The sequence below is a fragment of the Tasmannia lanceolata genome, unplaced genomic scaffold (genome assembly GCF_043159265.1).
Source record: "Tasmannia lanceolata isolate RefF3 unplaced genomic scaffold, GAP_Taslan_0.1 ptg000015l, whole genome shotgun sequence".
Classification (NCBI taxonomy): domain Eukaryota; kingdom Viridiplantae; phylum Streptophyta; class Magnoliopsida; order Canellales; family Winteraceae; genus Tasmannia; species Tasmannia lanceolata.
The window spans coordinates 45,335,436-45,362,347 of NW_027518692.1; the positions used below are offsets into that span (position 1 = coordinate 45,335,436).

Here is a 26,912-nt window from a genome sequence, read left to right on the forward strand (position 1 = left end):
GAGGAGGTCCCTAAATAGCTTTGCATATCTCATTTGATCCACCTGAGGGTTAGTGTGAGAAAATTCCTAAAATGGTTAGGGGACGCAAACCCCCAAAATTATTTCCTTAATCCCAATTTACAAGGAGGGTGATTTGATCTATTGACATTATTGTTAATATGACATAGCGATCTTTTTATAGTTAGGCAGATATTCATACAATCCTGATGCTGTCACTGAAACTTACATGTTGCAAGTGTTGCGAAGGTGTGAAAGTTCCTTCTGCTCTCTGTTCATTTATATTATTTCCCCTCTAGACCAGTTTGAAGTTCAGCCATCCCGTGATAAGATATTTCTTGGTATGCTGGATTTCTTTTTAAAACCATGTCCAGAAACCAAGTTAGAAGGTCTATTCACACGTGATTTTGGATGTACAGTGAACATTCTAGGATTTTTATAGAATCCTTACGTATCATTTGAAATTTTCGGAATGTTTATTGGATTTTATTTTCTAAGTCAAGCAGTGGTTTTATTCTTGCAAGTCGTAACTGCCAGATGCCAGTAGGTTACTAGATTGCAATGTTCCTATGCGATTGTGACGTTGATCTAATTGTTGTCTTTACAGGTTAAGAAGATGGCACTATATGCTGTTAGTGCAGCTGTGAGAGAAGCCAGAGATCTGATGTCACAACCAAAGTAAGTATTTATTCTCTTTAATTTTTACTTTTGTTGGTTCCGCTAATAGGTTAAATTCTTTGTTTTAACATCTACCACTTAGATGCTTGCAAGTTCTTGAAAGAAATGTTTGTTTGGGGAACTACACTCGAGCCGCCTCTAATTAGGTTATTAATCTGTGTTCAAGCTAATCAAGTTAGCCTTTCTCACTACTGGGCTCTCCTAATTGTATTTTCTGAAATGAATTCACTGTAGTGATTGATTCAGGCTCTATAGGGATTTTAGTAGTTTCTTTCTTTCAACTTTTGCCTTGTACCTGCACAAATTAGAGGCCCACTGTCCTGTCCCATATTTCTCCTATTTTGTAAAGAAAGGAAAACAAAAGCACAAAATGAATAGTCTAATTATTGGATAGGGATGTGGTACCATTTTTTATTGTAAATATTCATGCTAAATGAGTCACAAAAGGCAAATGAATTGAATATGCTCTTTCTCATTGAAGGGACTAAGTGGAAGCAGTCTGAAATGATTAATATTATTTGACTTATGGGTGGAGATTGTAGATCTTGGAGAGCACACTGAATGCAATATGCCATTTAAAAATAGACAGTGCAGTTGATCTCTTCCTTGGAAGGTGATGGCTAAAGTAACCGATATTCCTGGATCCTCTTCTCTGACTCCCCACATCATGTGTTGTGTATAATATATCAATGTTTTTTATGTCCCTATTTAACAGAGACAAGCTCTGTAGAGTATCAATATTTTTTATGTGCCTATTTAACAGAGACAAGTTGTATCTTGAAGGATCTTGTAAAATACAATGGTATGGGACATGCTTAAATGCATTTTTTCCACTGGGCATCTGTGTCGAATTTAAAATTTTGGGACATGATTGACAAGAAGCAAGTTTGGTTAAATGATCGAGGGGAATCTGAATCCTTCTCACCCCCTTTAGTGGTTGCCTAGAGCTGAATTTTGTTGGGAGTACCAGAGGCAGCCTAGATCATAATAAAAAGGGAAGATGCTGTTCAGGTCCATATGATTATGGCATGGTTTCCTTCTTACGATTGGGCAGAAAGTGTATTGCCGTTCAGGTTCTTCCATTGTCCATTGCTGGGATGGCATCCTCTCTTTCAGATTGTGGAAAGTGAAAGTGAAGACTTATTGAAAAGAAATGAGTAGAAAAATTACCCAATAGGTTCAAATAGACTTGATATTACAATTCAGGAATATAAAGGGAGGTCTTTGACTGTGTTAAATTGAAATGAGTAGAAAAATGACCCAACAGGTTCAAATGGACTTATTTTAAAATTCGAGCATATAAATCCTGATCTTTAATTGTGTTAAATTCTGCAGTGCATGAGATTGTAAGTGAGTGAGTTGCCTTTTCTATGACTCTGAGAGATGATTCTATCTTCAAAGATAGAAATGATTTGTGGTACAAATAATTGAATTGCCACTCTGGAAGACTATACACTTTTTATTCGGTCAGCAAGTATGATAGTAATATAGTATAGTATATCTATATCTTGGCTGGAATGGTTTATGCATTAAATGCATCACCCCAATTGATGAATGAATCTTTTCTAGTACTATCTTCTTAATTGTATCATAATTATATTGTCAGTAGGATTAAGAAGAGCAACTCAAATGAGTTGGTGGCGCATTGAAGCTTAGAGGTTGCATTGAAGAGGTGAAAGAGATGATGCCAGATTGTTCTTTTATTAGGAGAATTAGTTGGGGATTACATAATTTTATTAAAAACAATTATAGCACCAGTACTATTTAGTCTTATACATTTAGGAAGTTGATATTGGTGTTTGTCTATATTTGATAAGAACTTTCCCTCTCTGGTTTTATGAATTCTGTAACAACATATTTAAAATAACAAAAAGATTCCTCTCGTGCTAAACAAGAGAAGAGGGAGACTACAAGGGAGTGGGAGATAAAGTGGAAGGCTTGAATAAAAAGAAGAGTCCTTTTGGCTCTAAAGTCAAAGCTATCAGCTTTCGGCTCTAATTTAGTTTAGACTTAGGTTCATTAATTGGCATATTTCTTTTGATAGGAAACATGGATAGGGGATTTTGACGGGCATTTGTAGAGGTGTTTTTGAGAAGGGGTGTCTTTGGATTTGTGAGGAATTGAAGAGCCACATAAGACATGGAAATGGTTCGAGGGATATAAGGCTTTCTAGTGATGCTTTTTGATAAATTCAAGGATACACCTACCTAAATTGGTGAAACGACCAAAACTCTTTTGTGGAGATAGAGAGAATAAAATAAGAATAAGAGGACTGTGGCAATGGATTGAAGCTTGGAAGCTGTTTAAGGGTAGAGTCTTTGAAGAAATCTTAAAATTCAAACAAATTGTCTAAAAAATAACATGGAGAAATAAAATCATTCTAGATTAGATCTTTGTTGTGGTCCTCCTCGGCCCACTTCCTTTTCCATTAATGATATTATTCTGCCATTTCAATAAAATAAAATCATTCTAAGATCCAAATAATAGGAAGCTCTAAAATTTGCGGTGATATATTGCTGAGATTAGTAGGGAAGTTCCTATAAAACAACGTTGGAACCCCACCACCACATGTTTTCTACAATTTGACGCTCTTTAAATATCTCTCCATTTGAGCTCCCCTCGTATTCAAAGACAATGAGGAAGCTCATGTATCTCCCTTTCTATTAATTCTCCCCTTCACTGATCTCCTTCTTCTTTCCTCCTCTCTTCGTTCTATTAATTTCTTCCCTTTTCTATTTTTTTCCCTTTTTGTCCTTTCAAGAAGCCCAATAATAAGTCATTGTAACAGAGAAAATGGGACCTTCTCATTTTTTTTCTTTATCTTTTGGTATAATTATGCACCATTCAAAAAAAATAAAAAATTATGCACCATGGCCCTTCATCTTAAGGTGCCCCAAGTGAATGTTTAAACTTTAAATCATGAACCTGTCCTTTCCAACCCTAGGTTTAACCCAATTTACAAATCCAGGGGTCGAAACTTGGGTTGATCCGGTTTATATATGCAAATGTAAAAATTAGATCTCACCTGAGCATCCTACTGAATGTATACAATTTAGTATTTTATTGTTCACTACATTAGCATTAGTTTTGTACACACAATAAACCGAATAATTTAGCTCAGAATGTGAATGCTTCAAATTTGGGTTCAGTAAGTTGAGTTTGGGTTTGCGACCCGATATATGTTGGACCTCTACTTTTTGTATGGTATAAATGACTTCAAGTTTAATCTTGAGCATGTAAAGTAGGAAAATTTTCCAAAATGTCCCTACGTTGATCCTCGTGCTTGAAACATCTATCAATTTTTTGCCTTTCCCAAAAAGTTGATTTTTTTTAACAGGCTACAGATGAACTTTCCCAAAAGGCTGATTAAGATATTTATCCATCATTTCATGCGTATACCTTTAATATCTTCACATTTTAGACCTAAATGATGCCTCTGACAATGCAGCTCTTTATTCAACCTCATTATTGATTTGCTTCCACTACTTTGAAGTTGATATTCTTCAAAGATGATAGATAGGGGCTGAAAAATGGTTAGCATTGGCCAAATGAAAAATATACACACCTGGTTAAATGTAAATATCCAAACACAACCTAAGCTACTAGAACTTTTTTATTTGTTTATTTGCTTTCTAATCTTGCTTTACCCTCAACCCCATAATTAATTATTCTCTTCCTCATTGTTTCTTTCTAACTAAGCACACCCCCTTCGGCTAGCAACATCCAGAACCGAATGGAATATGAGGTTCATCTGATAAGTTCAAAGGAGTGAAATGGCTACAATGAACCCAAAAACATATTTTTGGCAGTGACAAGTATTTTGGTAAAGAAAACATCACATATGGAAAAATGTGATGCGGATGGTAGGCCCAATCGGAGGCATATTTGCCCAGTAGAACTTGTAGGGATATATTTCCATGTTCTTTAGTTTTTAGGATCTTTATTTCCATTGCCTGTCCATAGTCCTCATGTATTAGAGACTGGAAGTTTTTGGAATAGTATTAATTTACAGATTTTCTCCCCTAAATCTCTTCTTTCCTTCTCTTCTTCCTCTTCTTCTCTTTCCCTTGTTTCTTCTTTTTCTTCCTCCTCCCCCTTCTTTCACTTTCTTCCATAAAGGATTCTTATGTAAGCCCAATGGTTACGTGATTTGTTATTAGTAATTTTTACTAAACGAAATATTGTGTTGAAATGAACATTTTGGCTGCCTGAAGTAATGATCCTTATGTAAGCTTTGTTAGGCATTGGTGTAGTCTTTTAGTCAATTTTACTTGGATATATGGTGAATGCTAGCTATTTTAAGCATGCTAATAGTTGTGATTATTTCTTAATCCGTGAGAGATTGTTTTTGCTTATTATTGCATTATTGTGGAGATGCATGTTAAGTAACTAGATGGATTTAATTAATCGTCGAGATTGATTGATGATCGTCCACAGGTACGGTCTGCTACTCACACAGCATAGACCGGTCCCGACATCTGGGATGTGCAGGATGAGGCCTATTGCGAGGAGGTGATTCACCACCCCGACATTAAGCATGTGCGGGATGAGGCCGATTGCGAGGAGGTGATTGGTTGCCTCGACATCTGGGATGTGCGAGGAGGTGATTGGCCGCCCTGATTTCACTGGAGATCAGGAGGATTGACCTGTTTCATAGCCAGGATGAGGTATTCCCAAGATGAGTCGGATGGGCCTTTACAGTCGTTGAGGGTTGATCCTGTATGGTGTGACCGCATGACTATACATCTAGTTCTGGATAGCTGTGTGCTTTCCAGATTTACGCCATGGTGTGTGCACTGGGTGCGACACGTGCTTGAGACCACTGCATACAGGTGCAATTAATCCCTTTTACCTAGCACCATGTGAGGAGTCGGTTCCATAGGTAACCCTTGTGCGCTTAGGACTCTTCACTTTGCTATGAAGTTGAGGTCTAATGCTCGCTACTTTGGCGTGCTAACTTGCAGTTTTGATCGATTCGACCTCCTAGTGCATTACTGGGAAAGCAGTTGGACCGATACAGAATAACATTGTGGTTGGGAAAGATCCCATGATATTTACAAACTATGGCTGGATTATGACGTGCACTTGTTTCTCTTTATCGGTCGCGGCATTTTTATCAGGTTTCTTTAGTTGTTTTGCAAATTATTTTCTAAATCTATTTATATAATTAAATATGCTTATTTTGGAAAATGGTTTTGCAAAGCATCGTCAATTTGAGCCGGATAGATCCTTTCACCTTCTTTATGAAAATTTTCTAAAGGATTCATTAGCTGACCCCAACTAGTTTGGGACAAAGGCTTAGTTGAGTTGAGTTGAGTTGAGTTTTGCAAATCATCAGTTTACTTAAACAAATGAACAAATGCATGCTGAGGTGGATGGGGGGGCACTTTTTGGGATTAGAGCAGTTCGTCTCGGTGTATATCTTGTGGGTCTAGGGCAGATGGGATTGTGATGTTGTCGTGCTTGTCAAATGGACAATATTATGTGTTTGCTCAAAGTTAATTGCCCAAGATCCGATTCTAAGTGTTCCTCGTTGTAGAACACTAACATGGTGTGGTTTTAGAGCGGGGTTTTTGGCGAAAAACGGCAAGAAAATCATTCAAAATGATGCAAAAATCAAGTTTCAGAGGAGTTTTCAGCAGTGACCGAAATCCGGCTGCCGCCGGCGATACAGACATCCTGCCAATGACCGGACGACATGGAAAGGTAACATTTTGGGTTTAATATTGAGTCCAATAATCGGCTTTTGACTCACATTCGGTTGTCAAAATCTAAGACAAACAAGGCCTAAATCAGTAGTGTGCCTCAACTACTTTAGTTCCATTTGTTTCACTTATTTACTTGTTTCGAGAAATCCCCATAGGTGGTCCTTAACATAGAAAGATAAGGAATTCAAGTTTTGCATGAAATGGATCTCAAGGGATCCAACTGACCTCTTAATGAGAATCAAGAATAGATAAGGATGATAATACACACATAATAAGTCAGAATAAAAAAAGGACAATGATATTTTCATCCCCCCCTCCCCGGTATTACACTTGCGCCCCACTTATAACGTGATTTGACATCAAAAAGCGTTAAAGTTACCCACTTTCCGCGTCAAATCACGTTATAAGGGGAGCGCATGCGTAATGCAGGGGGAGTGAAAATATCATCTCCCTAAAAAACAAAATATATATACACATCATAAGAGTAATTTATGATTAAGCAAACACATACTATGACACAATTTTCATGGTTTACTTTCAAAGTTAAACTTTATTCACGGATATTGAAATTTCATTGAATCACGAAGTACAATAAAAAGGTATGGAAAGGTATTGTTTCCGGTGTATCAAGCTGTTTGCAAGGGCCAACTCGATCCTCTTCCCTAGGGATCCCAGATGACGGAACCCTAGGATAGCCGCCGACTCCAACTATCGTCCATGTACGATCCATACCAGTGGACCCATTTGGTGTAAGAAATAAGTGCATTAACCTAGGTTAGATCAAATGTTTGTCCGTGTGAGCATAATTTTAAATTTCTACCAAAACTTATACAAAATGGTCAAATTGTTTTCGTTTGCATCCCCACCAAAACCAAAATGCACATCGAAATCAATTTGTTAGTGGATTAGTAGTATACTATGTTAATATGTGCTGTATAATTTTATTTAAATTAATTGCATGTGAAATGTGGCGTATGTATTTTACATGTGAAATGTGGTATGTACTCAATTATCAGACATGCGCCGTTGTGCATGTCACAAAGTGTTTGCTGTTGTTAAATCATTATAGATGACTGACTTTCTTACTTATGTGATGGTTTCTAAGTGTGTTTCTGTACTTATTTTAACATTCATGAAATTTTATCTTAAATTTTTATTATTTGCATATGTTTTCATACTTTTCAATGATTGTACAGGATTTCGACCAAAATTTCCAACAGAAACTGAAATGATTCTGGTCCGTGGCGACCAATGCTAAAATTTAAAACCTTGGTTGCCATTTCACCATTGTAGAGTATTATAAGTAGGGTTACCACTCGGATCAAGCGTTACAAGTTTTTTTATCGGAAAACCCGAGATTCATAGACCCGAGGTAAGTTTCTTGGGTCATATTTTTTTTTTTTTGCAAGATGAGTGATACTCCATAGAAATTTGGTATTGCTTTACCATCCCTCTACACTACGCCAAAAACAACATTTTGGTCTTCGCTTGGAAGGTCAAGTAAATTTTGTATTTCAAGTCCAACACCAACGTCTCTTAGGCTCTGTTCACTCGCGTTCCCAGGAGACCAAATCCTGGGAAAACACCCCTTTTTTTCCGAGAAAGCTAAAATTTGCATGTTCACTTGTCTTCACGGGATTTTGAAGGAGCCTAGGTGGAAAATGTCACATCTGACATGGAAATTGGGAAAAATGATGTGAAAATGAGTCTTTTCTCATAAGTGTGAGATTCCTTTTCCCTTTAGGTTCTATTCACTTGTTTTCCCGAAAAAGGAAAAGAAAAGATTTTCCGGGAATCTGACATGGCATTAGGAAAAGAAATCCAGGGAAACTGTGCAGGAAAAGGTTTCCCACACCTAGTCTTTTCTCACAAGTGTGAGATTCCTTTTCCCTTTAGGCTATGTTCACTTGTTTTCCTGGGAAAGGAAAAGAAAAGGTTTCTCGGGAATCTGACGTGGCATTAGGAAAAGAAATCCAGGGACACTGTGCAGGAAAAGGTTTCCCGCGCCAGTTCACTTGCGCAGGAACTGTGCAGGAAAAGGTTTCCCGAGAAACTGCTTGCCCACTTTTTCCACTAGTTTTCCTGGGAAAGCAAATCCAACCAAAATAAAGGGAAAAAGAATCTCATACTTGTGAGAAAAGACTCATTTCCACATCATTTTTCCCAATTTCCATGTTAGATGTGACATTTTCCACCTAGGCTCCTTCAAAATCCCGTGAAGACAAGTGAACATGTGAATTTTAGCTTTCTCGGGAAAAAGATGGTTGTTTTCCTGAGATTTGATCTCCCGGGAATGCGAGTGAACAAGGCCTTATTTTGGTCGGATTTGCTTTCCCAGGAAAACTAGTGAAAAAAGTGAGCAAGCAGTTTCTCGGAAAACCTTTTCCTACATAGTTCCTACGCAAGTGAACAGGCGCGGGAAACCTTTTCCTGCACAGTTTCCCTTGATTTCTTTTCCTAATGCCAAATCAGATTCCCGGAAAACCTTTTCTTTTCCTTTCCCGAGGAAACAAGTGAACAGAGCCTTTAGGCAAGGCATTTGGTTGAGTCCCATATGTATTTTCATATTAAATTCATCGATTTCTCTTCCATCCATCTACATCTACAATATTTCAACTCTTTATCTTACTTCGGGCTTTCCAAATAAACTCTGTTTTTTGGCATAAAAATATCAGATTGAAAGGGTCATAGTCAATGTTTGCTTAGACCTGCATCTCTTCTTTCTGTATTGTTTTTGTAAAACTGGGTTATTCTTGCCAAACAAACATAATTAGTTAATTAATCAATTCCTGAATATTGTGTTTTATCAAAAAGATATAGATAAGACAAGCAAGATTATGTTATGTGTGTCATCCATGTCCTCGAAAATTGCACTTTATTTATGAAACGACTGTAGACTGGCATTGAAAGTTGAGTTGACATTCAAGTGACGTCCTACATGAACAAAGATGGAAATCTCCTGTTCTCTTTTTATGTTTTTCCATCTTTACCACTACCGACGACTATCGCGTGTAAATCGAAAGAGGAAGAGGGAGCAGAGGAGGAGGAAAAAGAAGAGGAAGAGGGAAAAGGGAAAGGGGAATTGAGGCCAGAAAAAATGAAACAAAAAAAGATGTAGAAGAAGATATTTTCAATGGGGTCGTGTCGGCAAAAGTGGGGTTGTGTCGGCAAAAAGTGGCTCATACGAACCTACATTTTACCGACACAACCCTACATTTTCCCGATTCGACCGCACATTTTACCGAGTCAACCAGAAATCTCACCGAGTCAACCCCAGTTTAACCACAAATTTCAGCATTTCTACACTGGATTGCCTTATTCAATGAATTTTTTATTTTTTCTTTGCATTAAAACTTTTTTTCTACGCCGATTCAGTTCATTTCTGGAAAGATTGATGTAAAAGAATGGTGTAACTTACCGTTCAGGTGGCAGTGGCAGACGATTGATGGTTTCACTTTCTCGATGGAGGTTGGTTGCAATGTAGCGGTGTCTTCATCGGGAAGGAGAAAATGAGGCCGACGAAAATGCGGAGGAGGTTCCTCGGGAAAGCAAAAACAGGGCCGAAGAAAACATAGCGATAAGTCTTCCAAAATGTGGGAAATGAGGAAGAAGAGAAGTAAAACAGTCTTGAAGGGAATTTTTGTCTTTTTTCTCGTACAACACAATCCTAACATCCATACCATGCTTGTAAAAGCTAACTTAAGAGCTAAGCCTCTAATCTCAGTCATCCATCTAAAATAATATAAATAAAACCTAAAAACTTGACTAAAATAACTTTAAAATAGATATCCCGCAGTAGATCCATACCATGCTCGTAAATCGGCTATAACTTCCTCAAATCAAGTCTAAATCGTGTGATCTTCAGCTCGTTAGATAAATAATCGAAAAACCTTTTTAATGAGACCAAAATTAAGCCAAACGGACAAGATTTGATGCTTGAAAATTAGGCTACAAATGAAATGACAAAAATAGAAGTTGAATATAAGACTTGTTCCATGCCGTACGTTCTTGACAGTTTTGGTTTGCATCATTCTCCCCTCGTTAAAAAAACCTCACATCGAGTTTTGAAGTATCAATGCTCATCAATTGAAACTTTTGAGGATCCAACTCTACTTCGTAATCTTCAAGGCGAAGAGATAATATGTCCTGATCTTTAGAAGGCTTGAATTCATAAATATCTACGGTAGGCTTCAACATAGGATCTTATAAACATGGATCAATATAAATTGATAAAGAAATTGACCTAATATTTCTCCACTTACCCATCGCTTCAATATCCATGCTTTTAAGTCTAATTTCTTTTAAGTTTTTCATTCCTGGTTTTATAAGCACATCAATCATCGCTTCATTATTTGTATATTGCTTTGTTACGATCAAAAGGTAACGACTCATTATCTAATCTTTTAGAAATGATTAAATATTCATCATAGATTGGTGGTGACTCCCTATTTATGACTTCTCGCTCTAAGTATTAATAAGATGATTTCAATTCTGGCGTTATCTCCCAATCTTGGCATTCAGCAACCCTCTTTTGAAGCGATCAAAGATACTTTGTAGCCATCATGAATCTACGCAAACATCACTATGAAAATTCTTCAACCCGAGGAATGAATTTGCTTCGATACCAACTGATGCAGTATGAAACCCAAAACTGCTTCGTTGCCCCTGCAAACTGATAATGGCTCTAATAAATCCTTGTAAGGAGATGCCCTAATGAGTGTTTATATAGAACACTCAAAGGGGTTAGCATAGAAATGAAATAAAGAATAGATTTAAGAAGATTATCCTAATCAAGCATGATCTAATCCAATGGTGAGATCCCAACACAATCCAATGGTAAGATTTTATGAGATTTCACATATTCTAACAAATTACCAATCATGATATTGTTTAATTATCCTTCGTTTTCATCAGAAGGGCTAATTTTACCTACATACAATTTATTTGATTGAAAATATTTACCATTTTTCAAGAGGCCGTTGATGTTGGCACGGCTGGGGTTCCATGCGAAAGCAAAGATCCCACATCGGAAATGTGAATGGATGTGGATGGGTATATAAGGACATGGGCACCCTCCCCTTAACAACTAGTTTTTTTAGGCTGAGCTCTACCCAGATCACAACAAGTTGTATTATAACCGGGGCATAGTAACTTCCGTGTGCCTTCGAGGATGTAAAAAATCACACAGGGAAGATCTCACTAACCCCGGTGGAAAATCTCTCGGTGAAGATCTTGTAGTTTCCACATTGCTTATGCATGAAGGGGTGAGATTATCCACATTGCTTCTCCGTTGAGGGGGAGATTGTTGAGGGTTCCGCACGAAAGCAAAGATCCACGTAAGAAAAGTGAATGGATGTGGATGGGCTTAAAGGCTTGGGCACCCTCCCCCTAATGGCATTTTAAGGGTGAATTCTACCTGGTACCCAACAGGCACGACCATGTTTTGATAATTGCACTAACTCATCTTCTCTTTTATTGTTTACACAGTAGTCAAAATTTATTCCAGATCCCATAAAGCTCTGAGAGGTCAATTAAAAACGAAAAGTGAATATCAATTCTGATTCTATTATTTGGTAAGCGTTAGAATCAGGTAGAGATTTTCTTTCGAATTTAGAGATACTCTCCCCATAAGATTTTCCTTCATTTCGCAGATAGAGTTGCAACTTGGGTCAGGTTTTTACCTGACCCGCATCAACCCGACCAAAAAAACCCGAGTTGGGTTTTAGAGATCATGGGACTTGGGTTGGGTAGGGTTTATAGAAAAAAATCCAAAACCCGCCCGAACACTTATATGTGTATTATGACTTTCTTAAATATCTTTTGAATAAAATGACTTTATTTTCTAATATATTGATGTAAAAATTTTCATTGGGCTCATCATGTTTTTGATGTGAAAATATTGTTTCTTTCGGGGGGGGGGGGGGGGGTTGGTGGCAACGGGGCGGGCCTGGATATTGCATTCCCCGTCCCTGTCCCTGCCATGGTGAAAATTCTCCATCCCTGTCCCTGCCTTGGTGAAAATTCTCCATCCCTGTCCCGTCCCTGCTTTGGGGATGCCATCCCCGCCCGGCACACAACTGGGAAACGTGTTAATGGATTTTTTTAGTGGAAAATTCTACTAAAAATGCATTTGATAAAGATATTAGGGAGAAATTAGGAATAACAAACAAAATTTATTCTATGATAAGTACGGCCAAATTTATTAGCAAAAAATTCAATTTTGTATGGGGATTACGGGACCGGCGGGGGCAAGAGCAATCCCCACCCCATCCCTGCTTCGGGGAGTTTTTTCAATCCCCATCCCCGTTGGAATCGGGGAACCCCCACCCCATTCGGGGCGGGCCGGATCCTCTTTTGAGCGTGTTTAAGTGCCACCCCTATTTCTTTCTTAAATTTATGCACTTGATGATATAAAGCTAGAGATTTATGGCGTGAAAATTTGTCATTTTCTACAATCTTTGCAATTAGTCGTTATCCTACGCTAAATAAAAAAAATCCAACCCGACCCAAACCAACAGGAGAAACTATCTTTCGTAGGGTCAGGTTTATGAATCTAGGGTTTTGTCAAATACAACTAAACCGACCTGAGATAATTTCTCGCGTAGGGTAGGGTTCTAGAAAACCCGGCCCAAGTTGCAACCCGAATCCCAAGTGACGTACAAACAATCTTTGGTTTAGGTAGGGGTGGCAATTGTTCGGTTTCGGTTTAGTTTGACCCCCAAACCGAACCAAACTGAACACGCTTACACTCCAACTGAAACCGAACATATATATGTCCAATCCAAGATGAAAAGGGGCACATTTATTATTTTCCTATGAAAAGGGGTGCATTTACCATTGTCCGAACTGAATCAAACCAAACCAAACCGAAACCGAACTGAAATTTGAATCGGTTTGGTTTAACTAAACCGAAACCGAATTTTCAGTTTGGTTTCGGCTCAGTTCGGCCAATTTTGCCACCCCTAGGTTTAAGGGATTGGGCCTCTAGCTCAATGGTCAAGGCTCTATTATTTGACCTAGGGGTCGGGGGTTCAATCCAAGATAATCTTTCACACACAAAAAATCTTTGGTTCAAGAAAATCACCAAAAAGGTGGCGATTTTTTTTTTTTTTTTTTTTTTTTTGCACATGTTCTCGTTGCTGGTTTCTCCCGTGGGTCTTACTATCTGTTACCAAATCATTTTCCAAGACAAATAATACTCGGTGTAATTGGGGAAGTGATATATCAGCCCCATTGAATCCTTCTGATGTGAAGTACATCAGCCAGCCCCTCTGCAGTCATTGATACACTGCTGCTGGGTGTCCCAAGTAATCCAAAATGGGCGGATATATCACTTCCCGTGTAATTGAGTTTATTAGTGTTTGTCCTCCAAGATAATATAACCCGTAACTTGATTGCATGCACTCGGCTGCGTACATGGAACTAAAGACCTTACGAATTTGTGTTTATCAAAATCCCCGAATTGAAAGGGTTTAGTTCATGCGACTTTGTTCCGATTAATACAATTAAAGACCCAGTGAATTTGTGTTTATCAAAATCCTCAGATTGAAAGGTTTAACTTCATGTGATTATGTTCCCATAAACTTGATTATCCACTATCATATATACTGTTGGCTTTTGGTATTTTGCCATAGAATCTCTCAATTCAATTTCCTGTTTGCAGTCCAATAGCTGGAGAGAAAAAGAAGGATTGAGAGAAGAGCAGGGTGACATCGGGTGGCTCAACTGGTGTAGAAAAACTAGACCAAACCCAATCACGATACGACAAAAGGTCACAAACTTTACTGGAAATTTGACTATAGAAGATATTCTGCAGCAACATATGCAACTATAAAATGCAAACAAACATATATCTTTTGCTAAATTAATAGTTCTGAGAAGTTGCAATCATTCTCACATGCACGTTTATGAATACTCTCTAGACTTAGGCCATGTTTGTTTTGGATTTTGAGAACCGATTGTGAGCCCAAAACTGATTATTGGACTCAAATTTGCATTTAATTTTTGTTTCTCAAAGTCCAAAACAAACAGGCCCTTAGTAATGTTATTCTAGTAAGAGTGTAAAACAGATGTTACCTAAAGGCAAAGCAGATCAAAGGACAAAGAAACTAGAGGAGGAAATGGATGAATGTGGACTACTAAGACCCTGTTTGTTTTGGATTTTTAGAATCGATTGAGAGTCGAAAGCCATTTCTAGAAAATAAAATGGCCACCGTCCACATTTAGCCATTTATACGGAAAGTCCAAAAATCAAAGGATTACTGTAATCCAAGGGAAAATTCATGATTAGATATCTGCCAGTCTGTTAAATAATAAAAGAGAAGGTGAGTTCGGGCATTATCAAAGCATGGTAGTGCCAATATCAGTAAACATTTTCTTTTTTAGTTATTTTTAATTAAATCATATGATGCAAATATATGTAAGAGGAATGCTACTTCCAGACGCACAATGTGCATGCTGGTTTATGACCGTCGTCATTCATGACAGGATTTTTATATCTTTGTTTCATTTTAATCCTAACAAGAAAATGGCCATATCTCTAAATAAAATCTTCTTTAGCACTTACATGTTTTGGAACTTTTTTTCCCTATAATTCATGCAAGTTATTACAGATTGAAAATCGAGATTTGCTAGGCAATTTCGTGGAAAGCCATTTCGCAGCCTAGCTTTTGAATCTGAGAAGATGAATTAAATGAATAAGACAAAATCTGTCAAAAAGTCAACCTGTGTGGCTGTTCTCGCATGCAAAAGCCAGCCGCAAAATGGCTTTCTGCGAAATTGCCTAGCAAATCCCCGAGAATTATATACTGAGTTTGACTTATGGCGGGCCTTAATAAGTGAAGCGTATGGGAAGGTTATAATCTAGGGCGATAAATTTAGAGAATAGTTCACTAAACTTTGATACAATACAATTAGCCCTGATGAGTGATTATATAGAACACTCAAAAGGGTTAAACATAGAAAGAGATCAACATAACAAGGCAAGAGATAATTCTAGAAAACCTACCTACTAAGATCAGCCTAATTGCTAATTTATGCTAGCTACCTATTCTAGTTAGGCTACTCCATTCAACCCACTTGCCTAATCTAGCCCCATGATGATCCAATGGTGTGAATTCAACACAATCTGACTATGAGATCCCACATATTCTAACACACCCACATGATTTTGGAGCTCTATCCAGACCCTTCATTTGGTAGAGGCATGGACCTACAAATGAAGGATCCGGATTTTCCAGATATCATGTAAGTGAAGCTTCCCAGGTGAATAAAACAGACGGGTGGGGGAGGTTCAGGTTAACACTTCCTCCCATCTAACATCATGGGTAGGTCCCACCACCGAAGGGCAACAACAGTTACACGGCCACACTGTTCTTAAGCCAATGGTCAGGATTTTAGATTGGTGTGTTTTCCGAAAATAAGCACCTTAAGGTCAACTATGGGTGTGTTTGGTTGCACAAAAGTCACGATGGTTTGGGAGTTTTGGTTGTATTGTCAGCAAAAACAAATCGTTGTTTGGTTTTGTCAATATATAGGCATTGAAATCCCTGAATACTAACGGGGATGTCTCCTCCTTAATCATTATATGTCTCTTCTTGTGCCTCTGGTTTTGATCCTCCATTTTTAATTCAGATGGTTCATCAGAGTGTTTATAGTATGCCCTAGTTCCGTCCCCTATTATTGTGTCTATGCAATTTATAAAGATAAATTAATCCTTTATATCGACAACTGATCTAAATTTCTAAATAAGTAGAAGAGGAATGATAGATGCAAGGGCGCCCTTGCATAAACAGCCGGAAAAGCAGTTGCCCTTTTCTGTCTGTTTACACAATGGTGCCCTTGCCTGCTTGTTGTAACCTTAATTACATACACAAAAGTATAGTGGCATTAATGAGGGCAAAGGTGAAGACGACAACATTTAGTTAGGGACTTGGGGTTAATGGTTAGAGAATGAAGAGAAGACAAGAAACCATTTGGCCTAGTACTGAACTACACATTCGGGGTACAGTACATTGTACAACGAGCTGCAAAATAGGTAATTTTGTCTAGCTGAGTAAGATGAAGGGGAGGATTTCTGCATCTGAAGTAACCATTCTGTCAGATTTTTGAAGACTCAGGATATCCGCAGGAAGAGTTTCACTTGACTGGGTTGCTGTTAATTTGAATGCAGCCATTTGGCCTAGTGAAACCAGATGCTTTCTTTGAATAGCACCGTTTCTTAGACTCAGCTTTTTGAAGGCCCACTGCAAATTTCTGGGGTATTAAATATAACATGCCAGATATGCCAAGCTAGCCCACAACAAAATTTTCACCTCTGAGTCACTACCAGTGGCAATATTTATCAAGGGACTACATCGCGAAGATGAGCCAAACTGAAGCTCTGGCTTTTATTTTCGTTCAAAATGAACGAAGCCTCATTCGTAGACCAGGAAAAGAGAGATTATTTAATATAAAAAAAAAGGTTATCATCCATCAACATTTTTCAATTCCTCAGGCATTTCAGGGATGCACAAAATTGCCCCCAGGGAGCTTCAAAAATAACATATTTTCTCATAAAGAAAACGACAACATACAAACTACCTACGCCACAGGCGCTTGACAACCCAGGAGCCATATTTCAGACGTAAGGGCGGAACTTTCAATTGCGGCAAAAAATGCATGGAGACTATGGAAAATTGCTGGAAAAATGTGGACAGCAATTTTGTGCTGAACCAGAAGGATCTCCCATGTCACTACCGACTATTTCATTACCTGATTTCTTCTTTGGATAGAGTGAGAGAAGATAAAACCAAATCACGCCCATGTTCCTCTTTGAACAGTGGCAAGCTTCCCGGATTTTCCTCCTCCAAAACAAGATTTACAGGAGTTTCTGCAGGGTAACGATCCAGAATTAACTCAATGTGGTTTCCACTGATCTCGTTTTTATCTAGAAGAACCTGCAACCACAAGCAAGGTTTTAATTTCAGATCCGGTTTCGGTTTTGGTCACTATAGAAACAGAAGCATTTCGGTTTCGGTTGAAAATTTCAGAGAAAATTCTGTAAAATCACAGAATCATATACAAATGATAAAATTTTAAGATTAAATTCCAAGAAATGATAGAATAAGCACAATACACACTTAGAAATCATCGCATAAGCAAGACAACTATCCAATGTGATTTAATAACATCGAGCACACAGTGACATGTGTTGTCGCACATTCTACTAATTTAGTGCATAGCACATTTCAGGTCATTCATAAAAAATATGTGTACATCATATATAAAGGACATTTCACATACAATATATAAAGGCTTTGCTAGGGACCATCGCAGATAGGTATTTCGCAGCCGGCTGTTGCATGAGAGAGCAACCACCTCGGATGAATGTCTCATTCATTTAATTCATCTGAGGTGGCTGCTCTCTCATCCAACAAACAGCCCGTGAAATGCCTTCTACGATGACCGCTAGCAATTCTCATTATATAAATATAATTATACAACACATACTGATTTAGCATACCACAACTACACTTAGGATTTTGGTTTAGATCTATATTGTGATTTCGTGAAATTGCAGTCGTTTCTTGCTGGTTTCAGTGAAAAACTGAAAATTAAAAACCATGATGTTCAAACCAGAAAAATATCTGCTAAAAGATCAATTCAGACTTGAATATGGGCATCATGTTATTAAACCAGTTTCACCTTTGTTAAGACTCAATTATTTTCAGAAAAAACACCTTTAATTATCAAACGGGAGTGGCATGCCGCTACTTGAAAAAAGATGTTTGACTTCCCTCGAGCCTACCTAACATCTGCTCTTACCCTTCACCAAAAGACTTGATACCAAAGGTGTCTTCAATAACCATACTATAAGCTCCTTATTAGAAATTAGATAAATTTCTAAAAAGGAAAAATGAATCTCTATCAAAGGGGATACCAACATACCTGCACTGCTTTGACTAGAGCTGCATGATGCCTCCTCAGTAAAGAAACAGTTCTTCCATACATATCACGGACAAGCGCTTCAGTTCTTTGGGAAACCATATCATCCAAATCGAAGTTGATTGGGGGTTCAATCAGATCATAGTCATCATAAAGTGACCCTTCAAAGTCCAGCCGTGGGCCAACAAAGCTAACTTTTTTTCTCCATGGAGGAGGCTCTCCATGTATTGCCATTGGATTCTCCAAGTTCCATCTGATGGGCAAGGAGAACTCAATTACCATCTAAAACATATACAACAAGCAGGAAAAAAGTGATCATCGCACAAGCCAGAAAGACAGCCTACATGGATATAATTTTACGAGCAAGCCACGAGGCATCTGCTAGGTAATCCACTGATGCTCTTGACGTATCCCGCCCATAAATTACCTCTTCAGCTGCCCTCCCTCCAAGTAATACCTTTACACATCAATTAGCTCAAGTGAAGGTGAATATACATAAACATGATACAAAATGGCAAGCAGAAGAATGGAATATAAACCAGTTCAAAATAATAAAGAGTGCACCCTAACAATCGGACCTGAAGGCGATGCAACAACTGGGGTCGCCGCTCAAACATGTATGACTCATCATCAAGACGATGAAATACAATTTGAGAGAATTTCTACAACCATCAATTAACAGAAATTTATAATGGGGTTAGAAAAACCTAGCATCACAATATGATTAAAACTAGCTGTAGCCATAGTTTTAAATTACGGCCGAAATCCGAAATTTCGGTCGAAATATTTCCTGAAACCGAAGTACATTGAATCCGAATTTTACATGATTTCCACAATTTAAAAAAACTGAAATTTTGACAGAAACTGAAATACTTCAGTTTCGATGGTGTCCGAATCCGACACCGAAACCGACATCTAAAACCTTAGCTGTAGCAGAAGCAACTGATACCAGAAACAACACAAGCATAAACTGAAGGAGACAAGATAGGGACCTGGCCACGGGGATTAATTGAAATGCGTTCACAGAATTCAACTTTTGCATTATCATAGCGTTTCAGCAAATGAGATGTCATTGCAGTTCCCACTTCGGTAGCGGCTCTTCGACACTGCCCCTGATGACCCAATTCAATTCCCACACGTTTTGGTCCGACAGTGAGACGATCAACTGCATCATCCACATCAGACTGAAGAATTGATTCATGCCCATTCCTAACTGCCACCAAGGCAGCCTCTTGGAGCAGCTGTGCCAACCTCGCTCCCGTCCATCCTGGTAACCAGATGATTCAAATAGCAAAATCAGCTTAATGTCTCAAAAAATAACAGTATCTCACGATTTAAAATTTTCGGCTCCCTAGGTCTAAAAGACGGAATGAAATAATACAATGCAGGTAGATCAATTTGTCACAGCTATCAATGTGGGTCATGCTCTTTTATTCCTAATTTTTCTTTACCAGGGCCACTTATTCCTGTGAATTAGTTTCAAATTTCCAATAAAACGCATTTTGTCTATTGTTACTCCTTCCTGCCAGACCTTTTTCTCTAAAAACTGTTCATTTTCTTAATCGCAAGTTAATATGTCTTATATCTTTGTTGTGTTTGCTTTACTGAATCATCAATTTTGTGTTTTTCTTTTGTTTGTCAAATTAGGATCAAACATGTGACCAGAAGGTTAACAGAGTACCACCCAACATAGCTACAGCGGAATCCTAGCACATTTTTTTTCTTGATTGTCCAAGGATGCTCTACGCTATTCCATCCGAAATTCAATTGGTGATGTCAAATTAGACAAGCAGTTCCATTCTTTGAAGGAAAATGAAGCCCTTATTCAAGGATGTCTATGCCCTCTCTTGGCCACAGGCCCAAAGCAATCTCAGACCCAGGTTTCCTAATGAAGAGGTAATGGATGTTACAAGTAAATTGATGCCTCCAGTTTAGAATACGGTATATGGCTGGTAAATGACAGTTAAAAATGGCTTAGCTCAGGTCAGTTCTTTCCCCTGAAATTAAGATCAGGTTTAGACATAGCCGGACAACACTTCGTGGACCTTGTAATGTCTAAAGGCGGACTTTATGCACCTTCAGATGTAGTTACAATTAATGCAGTTACTCACCTTAGGAAATCTGAAGTAAATTCAAACGCATTTCATGCTAACACTATAATATTCTTTTGAGCTATAAACTGATAAACGAGTAATATACTAATATATTTTCTTTGGCATATGCTATAAATGAAGCATGTAACATGCCATAGATCAAGCTGGTAAGGATAGATGTTCTTATTCCCTGCAATAGAATATGAAATGAATATGATAGATCTCAATGAATTGGGAGCATTTTCTCAGAGATATCAAATACCAGGTAAGTTCTGCGCATATGAGGAAAGGTCCACAGAGGGTGACATTTTCACTTTGCGAGCATGAACTTTCAAGATGTCTAACCGCCCTTTGGCTCCAGGGGGACGGATTCTTATCTGTTGAAGTAAGAAATTAGAATGAAATGAAACAGCTGCGTGATAAAAAGTTGGAGAAGGTTTTTAGAACATTAAAGCAAAAACAGAAACAAAGAACTCAACAAATTTTAATTCACAAAAAGCTATGAATGCGAATTGTTTCATTCAACCAGCATCTTGATGAAAACAACTCATGCATGGCAGAAGTAACAAACAAAGCCAATTTGAGACACGTAATTGTATATATCATCTGAATTCATAAATAAAATATATGGTTTTAATTCCCAAAATATGCCTACAAGATCAATGATAGAAAACAAACCTTACGATCAAAACGACCTGGTCGAAGAAGTGCGGGATCTAACAAATCCATTCGATTGGTGGCACCTAAGAATATAACACCTTTGCCAGTGTCAAACCCATCAAGCTCTATTAGGAGCTGGTTCAATGTAGTCTCTCTTTCTTGTGTAGCAGCATTATAAAGGTAGTTGGTGGATTCACTGAAAATCCCTTGGCGCCTGGTCATAGAAAAAAAAAGATACAATTGTCTCCATTATTTCTGGAAAAGTTTAATGAGATTGAAACAGCATGGACACCTTATGTAAGTCAAAATAAGCAATATCAAACTGCACTTTTAATAGGCTGCCATCGAGTCAGCTTAAACCTCCAAAGTGCGGAACAACTCATAAAGACATGCAAACTGGTAAGAAGGTTTGGATCTCCACTTCATTAGAGTCCGTTTCTCCAATAGGACTGAAGAAAGCCTTGATGATGGATCCCGCATGATCCTTAAACCCCCCGATGAACCCCCGTCGGGGCACGTATTGCCAAGAGAGCTACAGTCAAAGTTTAGCTTAATGTGATTAGAAGCTAGCAGATTACAATTAGGAAGTCTTCGATTTAGGATTCTTACTAAATGTGATAGACCGAATTAAGAGATCAACGGCTGTGCCTTAAGAAATTCTAGCCCCAAGCATGTTCCCTAGATTTGTTCGAAAGTTTGACTATCTCTAAACCCAAGTCCTCCAAATTCAAGTACTAATTATCTCCAAAAAAAAAGAATCTCCAAATTCAAGTACTAAACCCTAGTCCTCCAAATTCAAGTACTAATTCTCTCATTTTCAAAAAAATATATATATATATATATCTCCAAAAACTTGCCAAATTTCTATGTGAATCTTTAGCCAATTCCTTCCCTTAAACAATTAAACCCAGAATTTTGAAACTCTAATCCTATTTGTTTCAAAACCCTAATCATTGTGTCTAGATTTTTCAAACCCTAATATACTCGTATTTCATCTTATCTCTTCTACTTGAAACCCTAGGGCTTCATCTCTTCTCTTTATGCGCAAACAACCCATGGGATCTTCTTGGACTGTTGTGCTCTAGAATGTCCCAGTTGTTCAAGGAGGAAGATGTGTTATGAAGCTACTTCCGTGAAGCTATTCTAGTAAAGAGTAGATTGTTGCGCAGTGTGAACTGTTGCGCATGTGTAAAGTGTGGATTGTTTCACTTTCGTCAACTGTGGACTATTGCAAATTTGCAAAGTGTGGACTCTTGCACTTTCTTTTTTGTGCATTGTAGTTGTGTGTTTGTGAGGTTGTCGTCCTCTCTTTCATAGCTGTTGCGTCGTTATGTGAAGACTGCTACACCATCTCGTGCGATCTGCAGTCGTGTTATGTCAACTGCTGTATGGAAGGACAATGGACTGTTGTGATACTTTTTTGTGGACCTACTACATCACATGGACCTGCTTTGTGTGAGCCACTTCGGACTATTGTGTAGCCTTTACATGGGCTATTGTATTTGTGCCCTACTTTGGAGCCTTTTGTGAGCTGTTATGGAGCCTTTCGATGGGCTGCCATGGATACTTTCTGTGGGCTGTTGTGGAGCCATTGTATGAGTTGTTGTGAATCCTTCTTTTTTTTACTATGGTACAATCTTGATCTGTCACGGATAGATCACAACTTGTTTCGTCCCAAGAGTATGGTGCCTCAACTCATAGGTCTGAGCGTCTACCCTCTCAGAATAGGTAACAAGTAACAACTAATCCAGCCCAAATTTCTTGTGTTGTCTCCATAAGCAGTCTTATTGATTGCGGAAATCATCGAATAGAGGAGCCATGATACAATGGTGGAGATCATAAGCAAGGTCTTTGGGTTTAGGTTCCTAGATTTTTACATTAAAGTATCCCATTTTTCTTTTACTTTTCAAAAACCATTTAGCCGATTGTGACCAATACAATTAGTTGCTGCCATCAAGCTTCTCAGTTATGGGCACTGGATGCAAGACATCAACACTTTGAAATGATATCCTATACACTGGGGCGCAAGCCCAACTGAAATGATATCCTATACACTGGCAAGCCCAACTCCAAACTAAAATATAAACTAAGAAGCAGAGCAACCAGATATATTAAACCATTGCAGAAGAAATCTAGAAGTCATATAAATATTCTCTCAGTGTTTAGCAAACGGTTGAAGCAATTTATTCGACTATAATTTGAAGCTTATTGACTATCGCACACATACCTAGTTGCCAGGGCATCGATCTCATCGATAAAGATAACCGATGGCTTGTTTACCTGCACATATAAACTTGTAATTCTTAACGAATAAGTTCAACATAGGAACCAAGTGTCACATTTTTCAAAAAAAAAAAAAAGAAACTCATCCAATCAGAACTTGAAACCCATATAACTAGATGAAGCCAGGTAAGGGGGGAAACTATCACAAATTTTGAACTGAGGAGGACAACCTTATAATTATAAACCGACATGTTTACAACATTTCATGTATATGCTAGTAAACATGTGATCATATATTTGTGCTTCTACCAAACCAGTGAAGGTTAGCTTGAGAGGAAAACTAAATACAAAGCAACCACGTTAAATCAATTGAAAGCAAGAATAGAGAAATTTCAAAGCAGAACTAGTAAAGGGTGGTACTATCACCTTCGCTCTCTTAAAAAGATCACGGATACGAGCAGAACCAACACCAACTAGGACTTCAACAAATTCTGAACCAGCCATTTGGTAAAATGGAACACCAGCCTCCCCAGCTATGGCCTTTGCTACCAAGGTCTAAAAGAAGTGGGGAAAAACAAATGAACCGAGCATGTAGAGATAATGTTTATAAAACACTGTACACTGTTATTTCAAGAATACTAACTGACCTTCCCACATCCAGGGGGGCCCTCCAAAAGCACCCCATGAGGAGGTTTTATCCCCATTTTATCGAATAACTCTGGATTCTTCAAGTATCTCACCAACTAATCAACAAATTATAAAGTTGGATCACTTCAACTGTATGTAGCCATCCAAAAAGCAAGAGAAAATTATCCTAAATATAACTCTCAAAGTGGCATGCAAAAAAGCCTTCCATTTGTGGAGAAGGAACAGTAGAGAGAAATTAACTTAATAAAGAATGAATCAATTAAACATAAAACACAAACAAAGTAAAATCTACAGCAACTAAAAAATGCACAATAGTTAAACAGAACCAAGCAATAAGTGATCGGCTCCAAGAAATTGACAGAGGGAAATAACTTGCCTCCTGCAGTTCCTCTACTGCCTCCTCAATCCCAGCGACATCGCCAAAAGTGACTCCTGTTGAACCCTTAAGGAATGCCACCAAGAAAAACAGGCTTAAGTACTTTAACCCATCGTCTTATTCTTAAGGTTGAAGAATGTGCTTAGCAGAGAGAAAAATGTGTTTAGCCAAAAGAAATGAAACATGATTAAGAAGAACTAACATCAACTCGAGCTTGCGGCTTAGACTGTCCAAACTCAATACCTTGCCATATATCCTGCAAGAAACATATGTACCAGGTTAACTAAAACCCATGAAGGTAATCAAACTTTTGACACAACTAAACTAGTTATAGCATATTTAATAATTAGAAGTTTGAGACAGGATGCAAAGATTACCCATTTCCTAAAGTTCTTTGGCCTTCTCGATAAAGTAAATCGAACAAGAAGAACCATAATCAACAGAACCAGCATGATAGGCTTCATCATCTCAAGACTGGCAGACACACCACCAAAAGTGTAGAATGCTTGGATTTTTGAGATGATTCCTCCATCGCTAAAGAAATCGACAATATTATCCCAAAACCTCTCAGCAATACTAAACACAATACCAAGAGAGAGCTTAAGAATTGGTTTAGACAAAGGCCATACAACATATACGGCTACTGCGAAAACAAAACTGGTAACGGCAAACACTGCGGATGCCAAGAATCCCCCAATCACTGCAGCGGCAGCAGCTATAACAGCTGTTACCATCCCAAGCTCAACCATCATTCTGCTAGATATGGAAGAAGCGACGGGGTGAGGGTATTCAAGCAACTTTCCCACATAAGACTGCATTGCAAAATCCAAATGTGAAATAAGAGAGCTTAACATTAATTAAACAGCATATTGAGAATGTGTTATGTTGTGAATAAAATTATTAGATATGTACTGGAGGGAAAAGGTGTATCGTGATACAGCCAAAGAAAGTACATCCATTCAAACCGAGGCAAGTGATTTAGGTGACAATTGATATAAGGAAAACCACAAACTTCATTGCCCAATAAAGTACATCCGTTCTTTCCTAATCAATTGATTTAGGTGACAATGGATATAAGGAAATTCATCATTGTCAAGTGTAAAACAAAAAAGGGTGATGATATTTGGACAGGGTTCAGTTTGAGTTGGCTAAACTAGTATAACAACTAAATTACTAGGAAGAGTTGCTCTATAGAATACAAAGATCACAGTAAAACTAACAAGATTCTTATACAAAATCATAACAGAAAAAATGATCCGCACACACTTTCTTATCCAAATAGGCAACAGCATTTGCAAGTATACATGCACACATAGACAAATGCAAAATGTGAAAACACTTGTATTTAACAATCAAATGAATAAATACCTTCTACCCAAAATAGAATACAACAGAGCAAGTGTACACACAAACACCACAACTTGATGGACTTAAAGGAAGCAAGAAAACATACAGTCATCAAGTAAAAATGAAAAAAACTGAATTCAACAAAGATTCATTACTGTAGTGTGCTTCTCGATTTCATATTGCGGGCCCGTGTATTCCTCCAAGACAGCTCGAGCTTCATTATCAGTTAACTTCATCGCCCTAACATTAAACATAAATTAGCAAAAACCCAGCACAAAGATGAACTTTTAAAACGAAATGGACAAAGGAAACTGAAATTCACCATTTGGTTCTTTGTAAATTCTTGTCACCAGGAATCTCTTTCAAATCCACAACAAAATCGCGATACCCATAATTCGAAGAGGTTCCAGTCACTGATTTTGAAGTCAGAAGCTTAATCTTATCGCTCTTCAATGCCTTTTGAAAATTTTCAAAGCTCATCTTTGGGAGTTCCTCTAAATTCCTCTTGAATTCTTCTTCTTCGGATAAACGCGCTTTAAATACCTCCTCTGGAACGTAAAGTTTCCCCTTAAACTCTCTGAGAATATCTTTGAGATACACTGGATCCGAATTTTCTTCTTTAGATTCATTTTCCCCTTTCTTAAATCCAGATCTCTCGTACAATTGCTTTGCAAGTTGAGAAATCCCGTTTTCTGAGGCCTTATTTAAGTTGTCCTTTTCTCTCAGAGTGTACAATCTGTTCCCAATCATATATCTTGGTTCTACCTGGCTAGGGTTTTCTTTCAAAACCCTAGTTATGAAATCATCACCTGTATCTTGATTATTACTATCGGATTTCGCTACCGAATCGGAATCTGCTTTCCGAGAAACCACGAATGAGCGAGAGAAGTGAGTTTTTCCACGGAAATTGAAGGGTTTTGATCGTTTAAGAAGGGAAATTGAGCTGAGATGTGGTCGAGGAAGGGGGTTTTTGCAGTGAGGATGATAAACCCTAGATGATAACAGGATCTCGCTCGTGTTCATCGTTGAATAATGTTGAGAGATTGAGGATTTTTAGATTAGGGTTTTTTTTATGGATAGGGATGAAAGAGAGGCATTTTTAGGGCTTTTGTAGAGGAAATTCGAATTCCATGTGATTTCTACAGGGAAGAAAAGAGCTTCGAGTGTGGGAAAATGGAGGTTTTTGAGTTTTATGGTGTTATCTCGAATTCGGGGTTGAAGGGAAGCCATTAAGTGGGTCCTACCGATTGGTCATTA

At 38.1% G+C, this 26,912-nt stretch overlaps 2 protein-coding genes across 9 annotated transcripts in view; one reads left to right on the forward strand and one right to left on the reverse strand.

Moving 5' to 3' along the window:
• LOC143847550 (lysine-specific demethylase JMJ27-like) overlaps window positions 1–14,273 on the forward strand; it is a 42,930-nt gene extending 28,657 nt beyond the window's left edge. Inside the window, exons 12-13 of one of the 8 annotated variants that reach the window (XM_077356436.1) lie at window positions 605–675; window positions 14,047–14,273. In XM_077356436.1, coding sequence (XP_077212551.1) covers window positions 605–675; window positions 14,047–14,077 — 102 coding nt within the window. In that variant the 3' untranslated portion in view covers window positions 14,078–14,273. Of the gene's footprint in view, window positions 1–604; window positions 676–1,156; window positions 1,507–4,374; window positions 4,599–5,112; window positions 5,799–7,579; window positions 7,735–9,808; window positions 10,107–14,046 lie in introns of those variants that run through there. The other 7 variants (XM_077356433.1, XM_077356437.1, XM_077356434.1 and 4 more) reach the window with 7 other exon arrangements.
• Window positions 14,274–16,805: 2,532 nt separating this feature from the next.
• On the reverse strand, window positions 16,806–26,868 carry FTSHI1 (FtsH extracellular protease family). Its single transcript, XM_077356442.1, has 15 exons — window positions 25,978–26,868; window positions 25,811–25,895; window positions 24,686–25,120; window positions 24,511–24,564; window positions 24,309–24,374; window positions 23,932–24,027; window positions 23,711–23,839; window positions 23,289–23,341; window positions 21,080–21,275; window positions 20,664–20,778; window positions 19,301–19,575; window positions 18,887–18,970; window positions 18,653–18,765; window positions 18,312–18,561; window positions 16,806–17,320 (listed from the first exon to the last, which is right to left on the reverse strand). The coding sequence occupies exons 1-15, from the start codon at window positions 26,676–26,678 to the stop codon at window positions 17,132–17,134; spliced, it is 2,841 nt and encodes a 946-aa protein (XP_077212557.1). The 5' UTR covers window positions 26,679–26,868; the 3' UTR covers window positions 16,806–17,131.
• Window positions 26,869–26,912: the final 44 nt, after the last annotated feature.